The 16777-nt window shown below is 33.6% G+C and overlaps 3 protein-coding genes across 4 annotated transcripts; 2 read left to right on the top strand and 1 right to left on the bottom strand.

Moving 5' to 3' along the window:
- Positions 1-701: 701 nt before the first annotated feature.
- On the bottom strand, positions 702-7503 carry LOC149735697 (UBX domain-containing protein 4-like). Of its 2 annotated transcripts, none has more exons than XM_089879181.1 (12): positions 7277-7503; positions 6730-6832; positions 6614-6642; positions 6127-6251; positions 5698-5791; positions 5235-5283; positions 4900-5020; positions 4388-4515; positions 3833-4016; positions 3433-3660; positions 2805-2980; positions 702-1415 (listed from the first exon to the last, which is right to left on the bottom strand). In XM_089879181.1, the coding sequence occupies exons 1-12, from the start codon at positions 7356-7358 to the stop codon at positions 1211-1213; spliced, it is 1524 nt and encodes a 507-aa protein (XP_089735307.1). In that variant the 5' UTR covers positions 7359-7503; the 3' UTR covers positions 702-1210. The 2 variants fall into 2 exon arrangements, with proteins under 2 accessions (XP_089735307.1, XP_089735308.1); XM_089879182.1 differs by having other exon boundaries at positions 702-1358.
- Positions 7504-8054: 551 nt separating this feature from the next.
- On the top strand, positions 8055-9983 carry LOC149735696 (sphingolipid delta(4)-desaturase DES1-like). The gene has a single exon (XM_089879184.1). It carries the CDS (start codon positions 8055-8057, stop codon positions 9189-9191), a length of 1137 nt encoding a protein of 378 aa, XP_089735310.1. The 3' UTR covers positions 9192-9983.
- LOC149735695 (E3 ubiquitin-protein ligase ZSWIM2-like) lies at positions 9952-16735 on the top strand. Its single transcript, XM_089879174.1, has 10 exons — positions 9952-10170; positions 10572-10689; positions 11281-11391; positions 11983-12088; positions 12500-12734; positions 12988-13232; positions 13512-13739; positions 14220-14402; positions 15011-15383; positions 16182-16735. Exons 1-10 carry the CDS (start codon positions 9952-9954, stop codon positions 16578-16580), a joined length of 2217 nt encoding a protein of 738 aa, XP_089735300.1. The 3' UTR covers positions 16581-16735.
- The last annotated feature ends 42 nt before the right edge of the window (positions 16736-16777 follow it).

The following is a 16777-nucleotide window of genomic DNA, read 5'->3' as shown; positions in this document are numbered from 1 at the left end:
AAGTTCCATATGTGTCTGCTTTGAACAGAATTATGATGCAACGTTTACTTTACAGTATTGTGGTAACCAATATTGTACTCTGATCGCTGCCGACCAAACACCGGTGCCTTTACCCGGGCATTTCCCTTAAACTGGCCACGGGAATAGAATGCTTAACAACGGTTAACAGCCACTTTTTATGCGCTTAGTAAATATTATTTACGAATTATTGCCTTACAAAACGTTCTGCACCAAACTATAATATACTGTGGGGTAAGATGGGATACTTTCAGCACCTATAACCTATATTTTTTCATCGTGTTTTGAACAAATAAAAACTTTTTTAAAGTCGTGAGGTTGTGGGTATATATTTCTGTAAATATTTTTTGTTTACCACCAAATGAGACGACAAAATAAAATAAAAACATGTCCCACTTTACCCAACCCTACTATATTTCAAATTAAACAATTTGAAAAATAGAATAATTTAAACGTGGACGTGCAGTAAACCAAACAAATTCCAGAAACTCGTTAGATCATATAGCTTACAATAAATATCCTACGACTTGTGATAGTGTTTTCGTGGTGTAACACACAGAAGTTGCGGCACGCCTAAAAGAGGAACTGTTTTGCCGTCGATGGTACACAAAGACAACAAACACTGACTGTATTATCGGAAATCGCTTTTCGTATAACTAACTGATGTGATAAATTAAACAAGATTTTGATGTATTTTTGAACTTTGGTCTGTTTTATATTGACAAAAGGTTGGACACAAGATAAGCTTTCAGAAAGAAATTTAGACATAGATTTAAAAATTGCGCAATAACAACATCTGGAAAGTTTCTTCAAAGTTTAAATTAAAAGTACGTGTGCAACTGATAATGACGTAATTGCTTCAGTGACACGCATTGAATTGGTGTGTTTAATAAGTTATACCGTATAGTACTGGGGGTAAGACGGGACACCTTCGGCGCATAATATTCTATATTTTATGATCGTGTTTTAAACAATTATTAACGGTTTTTCAGATTTAGAAAAGTGCGATTATATAACGCTGTAAATAATCTATGTTTACGACCAAATAGGAGCAGAAAAGACATTGAAAACTGTCCCGCCCTTCCCCACTTTACCATATATAAATAGGTGTTGTGCAGTGCGACTATTGTCATCAAAAGTATTTCCAACGATTAATTTGGAGCAATTAAAACCACACTTACAAGCCAGCAAATTACATCTGTTGTGTGGAATTGCCGTTCCAAGTTGCATCGTCGTCATCTTTATCTGCCATGTCACTAAGTCGATGCATTTTCCCTTCACGGGTTACTGATTTTCCAGGTACGTTTCGTCTCCTAACACCGGGCGTGTCGCTTCCAGGTCTGCGATCAAGATGCAAGATACAACAACTGGTGTACCAATTACATAGAATTGGTAACCTAATAACATACCATTTTTCATCTTTGAAAACAATAGCAAAGTGTGATTTTTTAATCACATTATTGAAACAACCAAGAAATAGGAATTAACGGAAAAACGACAGTAGTGAAAACACGGCATGGATAAAGATGTGGGAAAGAGCGTGAACCAAAATAAATGTAAAATGACACTGTTTGATTTTTATGTGGTTTTACTGCTATGTCCTTCACGTGGTGGAAAACAACAGTTGATAAAACTCGAGTTTTCTGTTTCATACACCTCGTGCCCGCTTACGAGTTACCACATTTGTAACTTTGTGGATGATCTTGCATAAGGACACATACGGCAAGAATCGCATTCGTAACCTTTGTACTAGATGCAGTCGCGCTAACCGTATACTATATGTATAGTAGGGTGGGGGTGGGGCATGATGGGACACCTTGAGTACAAAATATTTAAGTATCCTGATCGTGTTTTAAACAATTAACAACGGTCTATGGGAGTCCTGAAGATACAGTTTTATAATTCCTTGAATTTTCTTTATTTACTAACAAAGGGGGCGAGAAAATAGAATGAAAAGGTGTCCCATCTTCCCCCAACCTACTATATTATTATAAATATATTAATTACGTGGCCAGCGCTTTACACTGTTGTCTTACAGTGCCAGACATAGGCCCATTGTTACATCATAAATAAAACTTAACATGTCGAAATTTTGGTACAAAACGTAGTTAGTTCCTCTTTTTGTATACCACAAGCGTGGTGTTAACCAGGTAAACCCCCTAAAACTGCCTGTGACGTAACAGCCCGAGAACAATGTCTGGTATTGTTGCGTCATCATAGCAACAATTAAGTTCCTTAACAACGACTTGATTTAACTTATTTAAACAAACAAACAAACGTAAGGATATCACCACCAGTACCAGTGTTAAGGGAAATTAGCGCATTTTAAACAGAAAATATTTACCTGAAAAGTTACTGGTATAAGTTGTATTCACATGATTTTTTTGTTTTCAATGTTGTTTGAACGTTTTTTTCACGTCTAATTATTGTTGTTTTTATCATTTTCTCGGTTAAAACTGTTATTTCAGTCACTACGTTGAAGAAAAAAACGACATGTTTATGTCCTAAACGATCATATCAACCAGCGCATTTTTAATATATAAGGGTGGGGGAAGATGGGACACCTTCCCATTCTATTTTCTCTTCCCATTTGGTAGTAAACAAAAACCATTCAAGGAATTATAAAACCGTATCCTCACGAATCCCATAGACCGTTGTTAATTGTTTTAAATACGATCAGGATATTTTAATACTATGTGCAAAAGGTGTCCCATCTTACCCCACAGATCTATATAACATTTTATTTTTCTTATTCTAGAATTTTTTATAATTATAAGATTTCTTACCTCACACTATCGTATCTACCAGAACCCGATGAATTATCTGTGTTTGTAGCATTTTGATTGCCACCGAAAATTGCCGACCATACGTAAGCCAGTAGTTTGAATGGCAGGGATAAGAACATAACAATGAACGTGTAGATTTGAATAAAGAAGCTGCTATCTTGACGGGCATGAACTTGCTGAAAAGAGAGTGTGAACATTATGATAGATGATCTTCTACATTTATTAAACATTTCGAGGTATTTCTGTCAAAGCAACCATATGCACATTAATCGTCCACCGCTATGGCACAGTTGGTTACCGTGCATGCCTCTAACCCAGAGGTTAGGAGTACAAGACTCACTGTGGGGACTTTTGTGGGTGTATGTGTCTTTGGGCAAGACATATAACGGCAATTGTTCCAACCCAGTGGTCTCTAATGGTTGTCCTAACTTTCAGCCATACAGAAAAACAGTTCCCAGAATGTTACATACTTGGTAACTCGTAAGCTGGCATGAGGTGTATAAAACACAACACACGAGTAATAACAACTGTTGTTTTCCAGCAACACGAATAAATCAATCACATCCACACTTATATTCTAAAATATAAAAAATAGAAATAAAAAAATAGAAAAATAAAAATAAATTACCTTATTCGCGACTGGTTGAATAGACAATGACGCGCTTGGGGTCAAACCAAGGTCACCGAGAGATTGACCTTCTTCCTCTGAGGTAAATACCCGCCGGGGAATCCCGATAGCTAGTCGAAAATTCCCTGGAAGTATGACAGGCTGTTCTCGCAAGTCCTCAATTGCCTCACCTAGTGTTCGTTCCCGAGGATAGTTACGAGTGATGGATGACCCATTCGGGAATCGAAACTGGGGGGGAGATAAAGGACCAGTTTAAGTCTTTAATAGAAAATATTTTGGTATTTTTATGTGTTTGCATACACACATCCATGTATTAATACAATAATTTCAAACAAAATTTGCCAATAACAATACACTTTCTTTCAATAATACAACACACTTTTAATATATCACCAGTTACCTGTATTCTTGCTATTTTTTCCCTTTCCTTCATTTTTTCCTCCTCCTCTTGAGTCATTTTCACCTCCCTCTGTTTCTTTCTATTCTCTTCCTCTCTCGTTTTTTCCTCCTTCTCTTGTTGGAACCTGGAAGCTCTCTCAAGACGATCCTGAGCAAGTTGTTCTCGAACTTTCCGCCGTGCTTCACTGAAATCAGCATAAAGGTAAAAATTCTTAAAATTTCTTAACATAAATAAAAATAAACTTTAACTATAAAATTCATATCATATGTCTGTCAATTACAAAATTAGGTACAATAAAAATACCATGCGTTAAATGTAACATAAAATAACATCCAGTTTTGTTGTACGGCATACAAAAGAAGGTATAATAAAATTTAAGTTGTTATACAATAGCAGCTAGTTCATACAGTCTTTAAAAATGCTGTATAAAAAGGTGAAAGATAAAACTAAAAAAGCTAGGATATAAATCAAAATAGATCTATTTAATTTTACTTTTATCCTAGTATAAATAAATACAAAAAAAAATAAAAAAATAAAACTAGACCCAACACCAACATTTCCATTTGTTTATCCCTTTTCCGTTCCTCAATTTCTTTCATCATTTTTATCTTTTGCTGCTGCTCCCGCATTGATAAAACATCCTTCCCAAGTCTCCTCCGCTCAATCTCTTTATTCCTCTCCTCCTGAAACATATATCACATTTTAAAAAAAATATAAAAAATACTAAAAAATGTCTGTTTTTAAAAATGTGGCTCTTAACAATGTCAAATTAAAAAAAAAAAATAGTTTAAAAAATACAATTTTGGTTCAAATAAAATGTTTAGATTCCACGTGTGTTATAAGACTTACCACCATAGAATACTAGAATAGAATCTAATCTTAGTTTAAAATAATTAAAGTCAGTGTCATTAAATTTACTAAAGCAGATCTTTAGTTTTTCCCATTTTTGAGATTTTTTAACTCATGTCCTCATGCCATAATACAACTAAAAAACACGAAATTGACTTCCTTGATTATATGATCTTTACTTATTTTAAGATCAAAATTTAATAATATTTATTCCGAACCTCTTCTGCTTGTTTCGCTTTCTCCAACCTCCGTTGCTGAATCTTCTCTTGCAACTTCCGGACCTTTTCTTCTTTCTCCTCATCTGTCTCCTCTGTTTCTCCTGGAGCAGACACAACTTCACTGCAAAATATATATTTAAAGATTTTTGAATGTAATTAGACTCAATAAACCACAGGTTTTACTACTTTATATAAAGGCTTGGTAAATTAATTAGCCCTTCCAATTCTATACCTTTGATAGAAATCTAATTCAGTTAAAAACATGATTAATGGGAGAATTAATAGAAAAATATCCTAAACACTGTGTTAAGTAGTGTAACTTTGTAAGGAATAACCTTTGTTGAGATTCTGTCTTTTCTGTAAACGTATCATCATCTGAAAAACCTGGAAAGAAAAAACAAGTTATACATTATAAAGGCATAGGCACCAAACATTTTAACCAACAAATTTGATTTTTTTACATAAATGCAAGTCTAACTATCCCTGCTTGCCATGCATTTTTTTTATAGGTTGGAACCTATGGCACAGGGATATTGAGCAGAGGTTCTTTTCTTCCATGCAATTATAACAGAACATTTGCTGTACTTAAGAATAATTGAAATGGAAATTCCAAAATTATTCCTTCATCATTTCAAAACCTACAGAAGGCATAGTTATTTTTATATCCATCACATGTAAAACTTTATTTTATTGCTTTTCGCTCCCCTTTCCGAGTCTTACACAGAATGTTGTGCCTTCAAGTTTAAGAACCACTGGTGTACAGCGTATTGATTTATATTTAAATATTTATCAACTAACTTGTTGTTTCGGTTGACTGAGTTATTGGAGTATTGTTTACTGATTGTGATGTCACAGTGGATGTGCTGGGCGTGTCATTAGTTGTACCAGGTGTCTAAAATATATATTTTTTAATATCACTATAAATGAAAAGGTTGTTTTATTTATATGTCTTAAATAAAATTGGAAAATACTATCGAAAAAATTTAAACGGTACATTAAAACATGTTTATATTAATATAAATTTAGTTTATACACATTACAAAACAAGGTTTTCTGTAACATAAGTGAATTACATCAGATAACACAATGAAATATTACAGGTGTTTAAAACAATGGTATTATTTATTACCAAGCAGTTTTCACACTAAATAAAAAATGATATTAAAAAAACATATGGTATGTAAGTACATCTGTTACTAAATGAATTTATTTAAATTAAACACATACCAGATCTGTTACAGCATTTAACAACTTTTCCCTTAAATTAGATGCAGTGACATGGCCAGATAGAATATCAAGGGGGGTTCCATTTTTACCAATAATGAAAGTGATTGGGATTAAGATGACAGGATCTTTTTATTCAGTGCATGTTAAGAAACCATTCAGATTTATATTGTGTATGACTATATGGGTAAGATTTTCTTATAGTGGCATGGAAACAGGCTAAGAAAGTATGCCAAAATTAGCTGATTACTTTAAAACCTTTATGCTACGGAGACATAGTCTAACTTGATACACAAAATTAAAATTTTGGTGTTGATGAAAAACATTGTTATTAGATACTGTAGTAGACAGTGGGTTCTATTAGGATTAATATTATGCTTGGCATCAGCAGTTTGTATAACTTGCTTCAAGTTGCAGGCCTCTGATTTGGGCATATCACATATTAGACATACAGTAAAATAAATACGTCAATTAACCCAAAAAAGGATACAAATCTGGGAGAATTGCTTGCATTCAACACTGAAATGAAAAAGTTGTTTTTATTTATTTTAATTCTAATTTATATATGAGTCTCAGAGTGTTTATATTTGAGTAAACTGTGTATACCTATCTGCTTCTAGTTTTAAGCAAACACATTTTTCTCGGCACACTTCCTGAACGTCATTGTCTTGCCAAGACTCCATTATCTTTGTAGATGTTTCATCATTGCCTGTAAATTAGAAAAAAGATTTATATTTTATTTTCATTACCAAAAAGAAATAAATTTAAATTTAGGTTTTGTTTTTATGTGTTAATAAATGACAAATGTAACTTATAACACGAATGCTGTATGTGGGTGACAATATTTTGTGTGTTTAACAATTCGAACATCACATGAGCGACCATTGAAACATACACACCAAAGTATAATGTTATATAGTAGGATGGGGGAAGATAAGACACCTTTAGCACATAATGTCCAAATATCCTGATCGTGTTTTAAACAGTTAACCACAGTCTATGGAAGTCATGAGGTTAAGGTTTTATAATTCTTTGAATGTTGTTTGTTTACTACTTTATGGGACGCGGAAATTTAATGAAAACGTATCCCATCTTTCCCACTCTGTATGTTACAAGTTTTAAATAAGCCAGAATAAAATTAAAACGCATTTACCTGCCACGAACACAACGAATAGTTTCGATAAGTTTTTAGATTCTTGGACAGCTTCGGCTATGGAACCTTTGTACCACGACATTATATTGATTGTGTTTTAATGAAACAATACACGTATTAACTACAAATATTATAATACGGCATGAATTGTGTTGCTCAATATTTTGCCGAGTAATGTTGTATCATAATCAGTGCTTCCGCAAAGTATTGAGGAAGTTTTAGTTAAAATTAAGGACGTTTTTTTTGTTTGTTTACAGAGTAAAACAACCAAGCGATTTTTTATGTAGGTATAAAAAACAAACAACCGGATAGCCCTAGAGAAAACGGTATAAACACAGACATTTGCCCCTGGCGCATTAGAATAGCACAAGCGACTGAAGCATTTGGTGTTGTTTGACGTTGAACATTAAGCCAATACTTCTGTCTAGTGATGCGTTTTAACTTTTGGCAATCATGGAAAATTAAACAATACCTAAAACTTTTATATGCTAACTTTATAGGTCATGCGTTGGTTACAAATGTTGACGTGACTTTCGTATCGTATGATCACACCCGCAAGATGGCAGCACAGTCGCGGGTGTGGTATTGATCAAATTGTTGCTAAGCGGCACGCTTTGAGGTAAAACAAGAGTAGTTTATTGGTTTCGTTTCAGGATAATATACATACTGGTTGAGTCGTGAGTACGTGACAGTGCTTTATCTGTTTGCTTACATAGCTATATAGTCTCGGTCATTTCAAGTTGTGCCGTTATAAGTTGATATACTGTGGAGTGTCAAAATGGGTTCTAAAGTATCGCGTAACGATTTTGAATGGGTTTACACCGACCAACCGCACGGAGATCGAAGAAGAGCAATGCTTAAGAAGTATCCTCAAATCAAGAAGCTATTCTGTATCGACGCACACTTCAAATACGTGGTGGCAGCCATGGTAGCCGCGCAAGTTATAGCGTGTTACTTTGTGAAGGACATGAGCTGGCCATGGATATTGGCCCTTGCTTATTTCTTTGGTGGTACCATTAATCATTCACTTACACTTGCTATCCATGATATATCCCATAACACTGCATATGGCTACCAGCATGCCAGGTGGAATAGATATTTCGGCATGTTTGCTAATTTACCAATTGGTGTGCCTATGTCAATCAGTTTTAAGAAATATCACATTGATCACCATAGATATCTAGGTGGAGATGTACTGGATGTTGATCTGCCGACACCAATAGAAGGATATTTATTCCGGAACAGTTTTTTGAAACTAATTTGGTTAATTTTGAACCCACTTTTCTACGTACTGAGACCGTTAGCTGTAAATCCCAAACCACTGACAGTACTGGAGCTTCACAATGCTGTTATACAAGTTATATTTGATGGACTCATAATGTACTTCTTTGGATATAAAGCTGTACTTTATCTGGTAGTTGGCACTTTGATTTCAATGGGAATCCACCCTATTACCGGGCACTTTATTTCAGAGCATTACATGTACACAAAAGGCCATGAAACTTATTCTTATTATGGAATTTTGAATCTTATAACATTTAATGTAGGATATCATATGGAACACCATGATTTTCCTGCCATTCCCAGTTCAAAGTTGCCGCTGATGAAAAAAATTGCTCCCGATTTTTACGATGACTTGCCAAGCTATACTTCATGGTGCAAGGTGCTGTGGGACTTTGTTTTTGATCCAGCTATTGGACCCTTTGCCAGGGTAAGAAGAGAAATTGAGTTAGAGCAATCGAAGACGCAACTCTCAAATGGTAATAGTCATGCAAATGGAGTTATAGGCTCAGAAGTAACCAAGACACACATATCAAATGGAAATGGTCATTCAAATGGTGTTTTAAGCAATGGAAAAATGCTGAATGGTTACCACCAGAATGGTGTTCTATCAAATGGTGATTTAGCCGAATAAATTTTTTAAGGAAATAAGTTTTGTAAGATTTAAGATCTGTATATTTCACTAATGGTGACATTAATTTGTTAACATACTTTTTATATAATGAAATGAATAATAATCAATATTGTCCTGATTGCTTTATATATATATATTGTGGGTTGACTTTTTCAATGACGTTTTATTCTTATTGTGAATGAATTTAGGAAAAGACGCCTGTTTTTTCGTTCGTGTTTTTTGTTTCTAATTTAGACAATGTAGCCTTATTTTCGGTTTCAATTTTGATTTTAATCATGTTGTTTGCTTATCAAAGCAGTGCTTTTTCTCTGACCGTATTATTTCTGTCATTATAAACCTATATATTTGAAACACATTGAAAATAGTTATAAGCTTGATACCTTTTATGAAGCAGTTTTCTGTACCTCTACTGTTGTGTCACATATTAGATTAGTTCAGGTTTACAATGGAAAATGTCTAAATATAAAGAAATATATATAATATATATATAACATGTATTTGATTGTATACACATCAGGAACTTAATTCTTGTTTTACTGTACGTGCAAAAAACTGTACAAAATATATATTGCTAAAAATGTCCACAGAGTTTTTTTTGTTTTTTTGGAAAAGCAGCTGTGTAGCAAAACTGATTAAAAATTTGCCGCAATAGCCTATATTACGTAAGAACTTTGTACAAAGAAAAACTAGTACATTTGTCATTCATAAATATGATTATTAAACAATACCTAGTTTTCCAATTTACAAAACAAATTAATCGATGCATGTTTTCGTCCATAAAAATTTAAGCAACCATAGAAATGTTAAACTGAAACAAATTTGGGACAAAATGTCGAGGAGCGTTGCTTGGCAACGGACCGCATCAGATGCGGTGAGCTGGAACCAGGATCAAGCTCTCTCCTCCACCATCTACATCCTTAGGGAAGTAGGACCAACATCATATCTTCTGAAGGAGGAAGGATTGGTGAAGAAATTTAAGGTAACAAAAGTTTTTTATTTCATTAGGGATATAAATTCATTATTTTTATTATTAAGTTTTGCAATTAAATAGATTTTTTTATTAATCAAAATTTACAGTTGAATTTCTTTCTTTTTTTAATTTGCAAATAAAAGTTTTAGAAGTAGTTTAGTTTTGTAGAAATTTTCTCAACCTAAGTTTGTATCTGCATTTATATTACAGCATAATTAAACGTTATCGAAAATGCACAATATTGGAATTTTAATATATAAATCCCGATTTAAGACACCTTTACTATAAGACAGCAGTTTGTTTGAGCTTGCCAATTTTAATAAAATTTCCACAATTAGGGGCCAGTGTTTATTTTTAAGTTTGTAAAACAACCACAGTTGTATATGTTTTATATCTGTATTTTGTTTCAGGTTTCCCTAGGTGACCCCCATACTTGTAATTGTACAAAGTTTAGCAAGGAGAGAAGCTTGTGTAAACATATATGTTGGATACTGCTCAAAAAGTTTAAACTTAATAGACATCATGAATGTAAGTATAACACCACTATATATACTGCCAAACCCTTAAGTCCCACACCATTACTGTTAAACTCTACAGCCCTACACCATTTTTTAGGCAAAAGACTGTATTTTCTCCAACCCACCATTCACTAATAGGTTATCCAAATTATCGGCCACACAGTAAAACAGTTACAAAATTTTAAACTTAAACTTGTAAGCAGACATAAAGTGTATCAAGTAGAACACCTGTGTAAAGTGGCTGTACACAGTATCCGGCGTGCGAATTCGCATGCGAAGTCGTGAAGTCGTATACAAACCCAGGTCCAATTCCGCAGACAAAACGGACGAATTCCGGATACTGTGTACAGCCACCTTAAGGTGTTGCTGTTAATAATTGCCAAAGTTGTCCCACCACACGAGGATAAATAAGTAAAATGCATTTATTTTTATTTAAAAGTGTCATTTTTGCACCATAAAGTATATAAGCTTGACTGCTTGGCTATGAATGAGACTTTAGTGTCCTTCCTATGAATAATACATCCTATGCATTATTATGCGCAACACAACAATGGTGTTTTATTTCTGGTCTAAATATTTCATGGGATGTTTTGTTTTACAGTGTCTTACCAACTTGGCTTGGTTGAACGTGAAATAAATGGACTTTTAAAGGGGAGGAAAAATAATGAAAGAATAATTGATTCTAAACCTGATTCAATTCCCACTGATAAAGGTATTGAATAAAACACTGATTTTTTTATATGTTTTGCCACTGAATTAAACCATTTTTAATTGTCTATAGTTTCCTGTATATAACATCTCTGCATGCCAATGCCTGTAGGGCTGTAGTTATATTCACCGTTTAGTATTATGCATGCATATTGCATACACAAATCATTTGTGTTGTGACAAATGTTTATACATTGATAATGACAATGGTTACCAGAGTAGACACATTCCGTGATCGTTCACGTTAGGTATGTCTAGCTTTAACTGTTTTTGTTTAAAACCAAAACACACAACAGTGTATTAGAATATACAAAACACAAACTATTGTAGCATAAAAGTTAGATATTTTTTAATTTTTGAAAAATTCCACATTAATATATGCAGCAACCATTTGATACCTTCTAAATTACATTGTAATGAAATAAACATAACTTTTGAATAGCACGAAACATGTAGTTTTGTAGCATTCATTTGATATCTTCTAAATTACGTTGGAATGAAATAACACATTTTAGATGGCACAAAACATGCAGTTTTGTCGCATTCAGTTCATACCTTCTAAATTACATTGTAATGAAATATACACAACTTCTAGATGGCACAAAACATGAATTAGAGCAGCGTAAAGTAACAAATGATGATGTATGTCCGATATGCCAAGAACAATTACTTGCCAAACATCAACCAGTAACATACTGCAGGTGCGTACAGTATTGTGTGTTGAAATCGTTACGATAGAACTATAGTAGTTTTGGTCAAAATTTTATTTTAAAGTCTTTAAATTTTTTTTTTTTTAAATAATTAACTTTTGTTGTTATTTTAGACATGGTGCAAATTATGGCAGGTTAAGCCCTTTAAGTTTATAATGAAGGGGTAAAAAAAGAGTTCCAAAGTTATAAAATATTCTGGTTGTGCATTTTTAACCATAATAATATATACAGTCTCGTTATCTGCTTAAAAAATATATAATTTTTGTAAGTAAAATGTAAAAAAAGAATAGTATTATAAACTGGTGTAAATAATTTTAACCTTAGTATTATGTACCATTATTTCTTTTATCTCAACTTTTTATGATTTTTGCGAAATAACCCATAACCCTTACATATACATAGATATGGATGTGGCAACAGTGTTCATATTAAATGCATGAAAGTTTGGGCGGACCACCAGCGTCAAACTACCAATGATAACGTGATTTTGTGTCCGTTTTGTCGCGAGGAATTTGTCGGCCACGCACAACTGGCACACGAGTTTCGAAACACAATGAATGAAAGAAGGAATAATGCCGATAGATTAGATTGCCATAATGGGATAACTTGTAGGAGTTGTAACATGATTCCTATTAAGGTAAAAGTTGTTCTGTGATAGTTTATGCTAACTTTATTTAGATTTCCTTTAACTATAGTATCTTTTTTGCTTATTTCTTAGCATTTCGGGAATTTAGCAAGTATGAAAATAAGAAAATGGGTCAACTGTGGTCTAAATTTAGGTCCTAGTTCGTGTAGCACCCCACCCATACAGAATTAAAAAAACAATTGATAATTTGAACTTGTGTTCATTCCCGCCGAAATACCAAACTTAAAACTTCTTAACTCCCCAGGGTAAATGCTACCAATGCGTCACATGCGTTGCTTTTCACCTGTGCAACACTTGCTATCACAACCGGCAACACTTGCATCATCCTTTCGTTTTCCGACTTAAAAAAACACAGCGCTGGCGAGCGGCGCCGACAAGAGAGGGCAACGGAAGATCGATGGAAACTTTGTTGGGGCCAGTTGCTCATGAGTTGCAATCACGTGAATTGAATGAAAACGATTATGAACTGCTTTTGCAACTGGATTCAAAGTAATTTTTTTGTGGAGTTGTTTATTAGTTTAGAACTATGACCTTAGTTATTATCACTTTGTTATTTGCAAGTTGAAAGTATATTTTGATGAATAAAAGTAAATTAATAAATATGATATTTCAATTCTGCTTTTTCCAAACTAATGAAACTATAAACTAAATTTTGTCCTATGAAAGTAAAAAGACTTCATAACCTTTCCAGTATTAACCATTCACATAGAGAACTTTATTAGGAACAAACAACTAATCTAAATTATCTAACCCTAACATTCATTTCAGTGGCGACAACAGCGGCGTTCCGGTCGACCTAGCAGGATTACCGGAGCATATCGTGAACAGAATACCCATGATGAAAATAAAGAGGGGTAGTCGACTTTTAGCGGCAGGTCGTCAGTGTCGCTTGTGTTTACGAGCATACACAGTTGACCAGTTTGTCCGTCGTTTACCCGACTGTGGTCACATATTCCATAAAGAATGTATCGACAAATGGCTCACAGAAGATCACAGGTAAAAATTAAAGCACTAGATGCAGTGAGGGGTAAATTTATGGTTATATCATACAGTTCATTTTGATCAAAATTGTTAAGTTCCATTTATAACTAGGTGTTTTCAAAAAGCCCTACTATGTTAAGCTACTGTATTTGGATTTTGTTTTAAACTTTTATACATTTTTACCTAAAAATACACAGTTCAAAATGTAATATTCAAACTACCTCAGTGGTTAGCGTAACTGCCTCTAACCCTAAGTCTGTGAAACACTTAACGGCAGTTGCTTCAACTTAGTGGTCTCTTATGTGAAGTCTAAATTGTTAGCCTAACATGTAAAAAATTCACCCGCAAAGTCACATATGCGTAAGGTGTATAAAACAGGACACCTATGTTATTAAAAAAAATGAATGTCTTGCCTCGCCATGCAAAGATAAACAAGTTACATTTATGAATTATCAAAAGAAAGATATATCTATATATTTGTTCATCAATTTTCAGGAGATGTCCGATAGACAGACAGTTGGTACAAGACAACACCACAAGGCCAACTCAACCAGCTAATATAAACAACACTGAAACAGCATCACATCATGATGATATATCAGAATTAGTGATACCAGGAATTGGTTTGATTCATATTTCATCTGATGCCGACAACCATGCTGCAGCAAGACCACATATGTATGAAATTTGAACAAAAATGATTTTTTAATAATAGTAATAATGCTATATTGGTATAATTGGGCCAATTTTTGTGGAAATGCTACTTTTCAGGGCCTTGGGTACCATTTATAGTATGCACTATACTGATTTACCAAAGCGGTGCTTTTCATAAAACATTTTTAAAAATATTGTTATGTTAATTTCTAAATGAAATTTTTGTCATTATATAGTAGAGTGGGAGAAGTTGGGACACCTATTTGTTCTAGTTTTAGTCACATTTGGTGGTAAACAAAGAACATTAAAAGAATTATAAAACCGTATCATCACAACTCCTGTAGACTGTTGTTAAATATTTAAACCCGATCAAGATATTACGTGCCAAAGGTGTCCTGTCTTCCCCCATCCTACTGTATGTGTTACATAGCCAATAGCCATTAGCATGCTAGTTGATATTTTTACACATATTCTTTATTAATAAGAACTGTCTTTTGTCTCTGTATTCTATCTTTTAGTTTTAAATATATTTTTAACTTTGCTACAGTAATTAAAGAAACAAATAAAATATAATAATACTGTATTCTATTATCACAGTCACACAAAGATAATAACTATTTCTCATATACCAGGTTAGGAAAGCGAGTAAAACAAACTCGTTCTTTCAACCCACCATCTCAACCACTTGTAACTATGGGTGACCTCCTGGTACAAGCTGATGCTATAGCACTACCACGTGCACGCTCTGACTTGGATTTAAACTCGAATCCCAATGTTCAACCCAATACAACTACAAGTTTCTCAACACCTAACCTGCAAAGAAAAAAGTTTTTCGGAAAACAGCAAAAATTTAAACTTAGAGGTACACTGAACAGTCCGAAACCTAAAAGAGAAATGGTAGCATCACGTAACCATAGCGATCTGTTGGTTAATGGATTCCAAGTTGATAACTTGCCAGTTAATGAACCTCCTTTTGAAGCTACATCATCTAACAGCTGGAATACGGTAAGCAATGTAAAAGTTTTGGTTTTAAACCAGTTTTAAACTTTTTTTGTTGTGGCTCACTTGGTGACATTTAATTGCGATATGAGAAATTATTGAGATTTTTATTGAGAAAAATTTTATTTGTAGTGCTAAAATGACTTAGTGCGATACCTTTAGAAAATTAAAACTATGCACCAGACATCGCAATGTAGTTAAAAAATGAATGTTTTTTATAAGTTTCACAAAAAATATAGGTGTTATGGTATAAGTAAGTAATAAGTATAACGCTATGAACAGTGTTGGATAGTGATGTAATAACTTTTATAACTGTTTGGTAAACTGTTAAATAAGCAATTGAATTTTACATTCTTGGTAAGTATAAAACTGCCAATACTAAATATTAATTTAAACTTTTTATTAATTTCCAAAAAATAGTGGTCTGATAAGAAATATGGTAGACCTATAAAGCTATGTAGGGTATGTAGCAATAAAAAATATGACATTTTGGTAAATCATTAAACAAAAAAATTTTAAATTCTGGTTAAGTATAAAACCACCAATACTAAATAAGTGCTACGTGACCTATACCTTGTATCATTCTATTTACTTTAGTGGGCTTGGTAGTAAACTATATGGTGTTGTCAGTTCAAATAAACTGTATTTGATCAAGACCACAATTTTAAATGAAAAATGAATGTAACTTACTTTATCCTCGCGTTGCCTTAAAACGACAGTCGTTATAACTGGGTGTTCTGTTTCATACACCTTGTGCCAGCTTACGAATTACCATGTATGTTACTTTGTGGGTGTAATTTTCAGATGAAATTTGAAGACGAACATCTTAACTTGCCAAGCCCGCCCCAACCTTCCCCTACTCTACACCATACAGACAATATCATCAATTTTAACCCAGAAGAAGATGCCTTTTTCCCGAATTCTTTACCCTCTGTTAAAAATAACAGGAAAAATACCCGTTCTAATAGGCTGGGTAATGGAAGAGATACTAAAATACATAAAGTTGCAAAAATGTTGACTCAAAATAAGCAGATTGATTCTGAAGGTTTGGATTTGTCCGAAGGTTTATCCGGTAGCAGGATTAAACAGAGACCTGATTCTATGTCAGGGGAGCTACATCCAATGGGGGTAAAAACTCGTCCCCGTATATTTGACCAAGGAATGTGCCACAGCGCTCCTAGTGGTCAAGTGTTTAGAAAATGATTTGTACTTGCCATACAAGTGCCATGTTTAATGCTGTGATTTTTTTCATATGAAATTGTACCTTAATATCCAAAACACTGTTATTTACCAACACTGTAATGTGTATTGTTGCTTTTTACAGTTGCCAAATAATAAAAGTTTGTTATATTTTCAAAGTTATTGTTTTGTTGAAATAACAAGACTGGGATCCTCTGTAT

This window comes from Ciona robusta, chromosome 5 (assembly GCF_009617815.1).
Source record: "Ciona robusta chromosome 5, ASM961781v2".
In the NCBI taxonomy this organism is placed as follows: domain Eukaryota; kingdom Metazoa; phylum Chordata; class Ascidiacea; order Phlebobranchia; family Cionidae; genus Ciona; species Ciona robusta.
Note: the sequence above shows the minus strand (reverse complement) of the source record. Positions and strands in the feature narration are given on the sequence as shown.

Excerpts from the sequence above, each read along its gene's own strand:
- LOC149735697 (XM_089879181.1), bottom strand. The coding sequence starts at position 7,358 with ATGTCGTGGTACAAAGGTTCCATAGCCGAAGCTGTCCAAGAATCTAAA. Across the intron at positions 5,284-5,697 it reads TCAGTCAACCGAAACAACAA|GTTTTTCAGATGATGATACG; the intron begins GTTAGTTGATAA and ends TTTTCTTTCCAG. Across the intron at positions 4,017-4,387 it reads AGGGATAAACAAATGGAAAT|TGAAGCACGGCGGAAAGTTC; the intron begins GTTGGTGTTGGG and ends TGCTGATTTCAG.
- LOC149735696 (XM_089879184.1), top strand. The coding sequence starts at position 8,055 with ATGGGTTCTAAAGTATCGCGTAACGATTTTGAATGGGTTTACACCGAC.
- LOC149735695 (XM_089879174.1), top strand. The coding sequence starts at position 9,952 with ATGCATGTTTTCGTCCATAAAAATTTAAGCAACCATAGAAATGTTAAA. Across the intron at positions 11,392-11,982 it reads TTCAATTCCCACTGATAAAG|ATGGCACAAAACATGAATTA; the intron begins GTATTGAATAAA and ends CACAACTTCTAG. Across the intron at positions 14,403-15,010 it reads GCTGCAGCAAGACCACATAT|GTTAGGAAAGCGAGTAAAAC; the intron begins GTATGAAATTTG and ends CTCATATACCAG.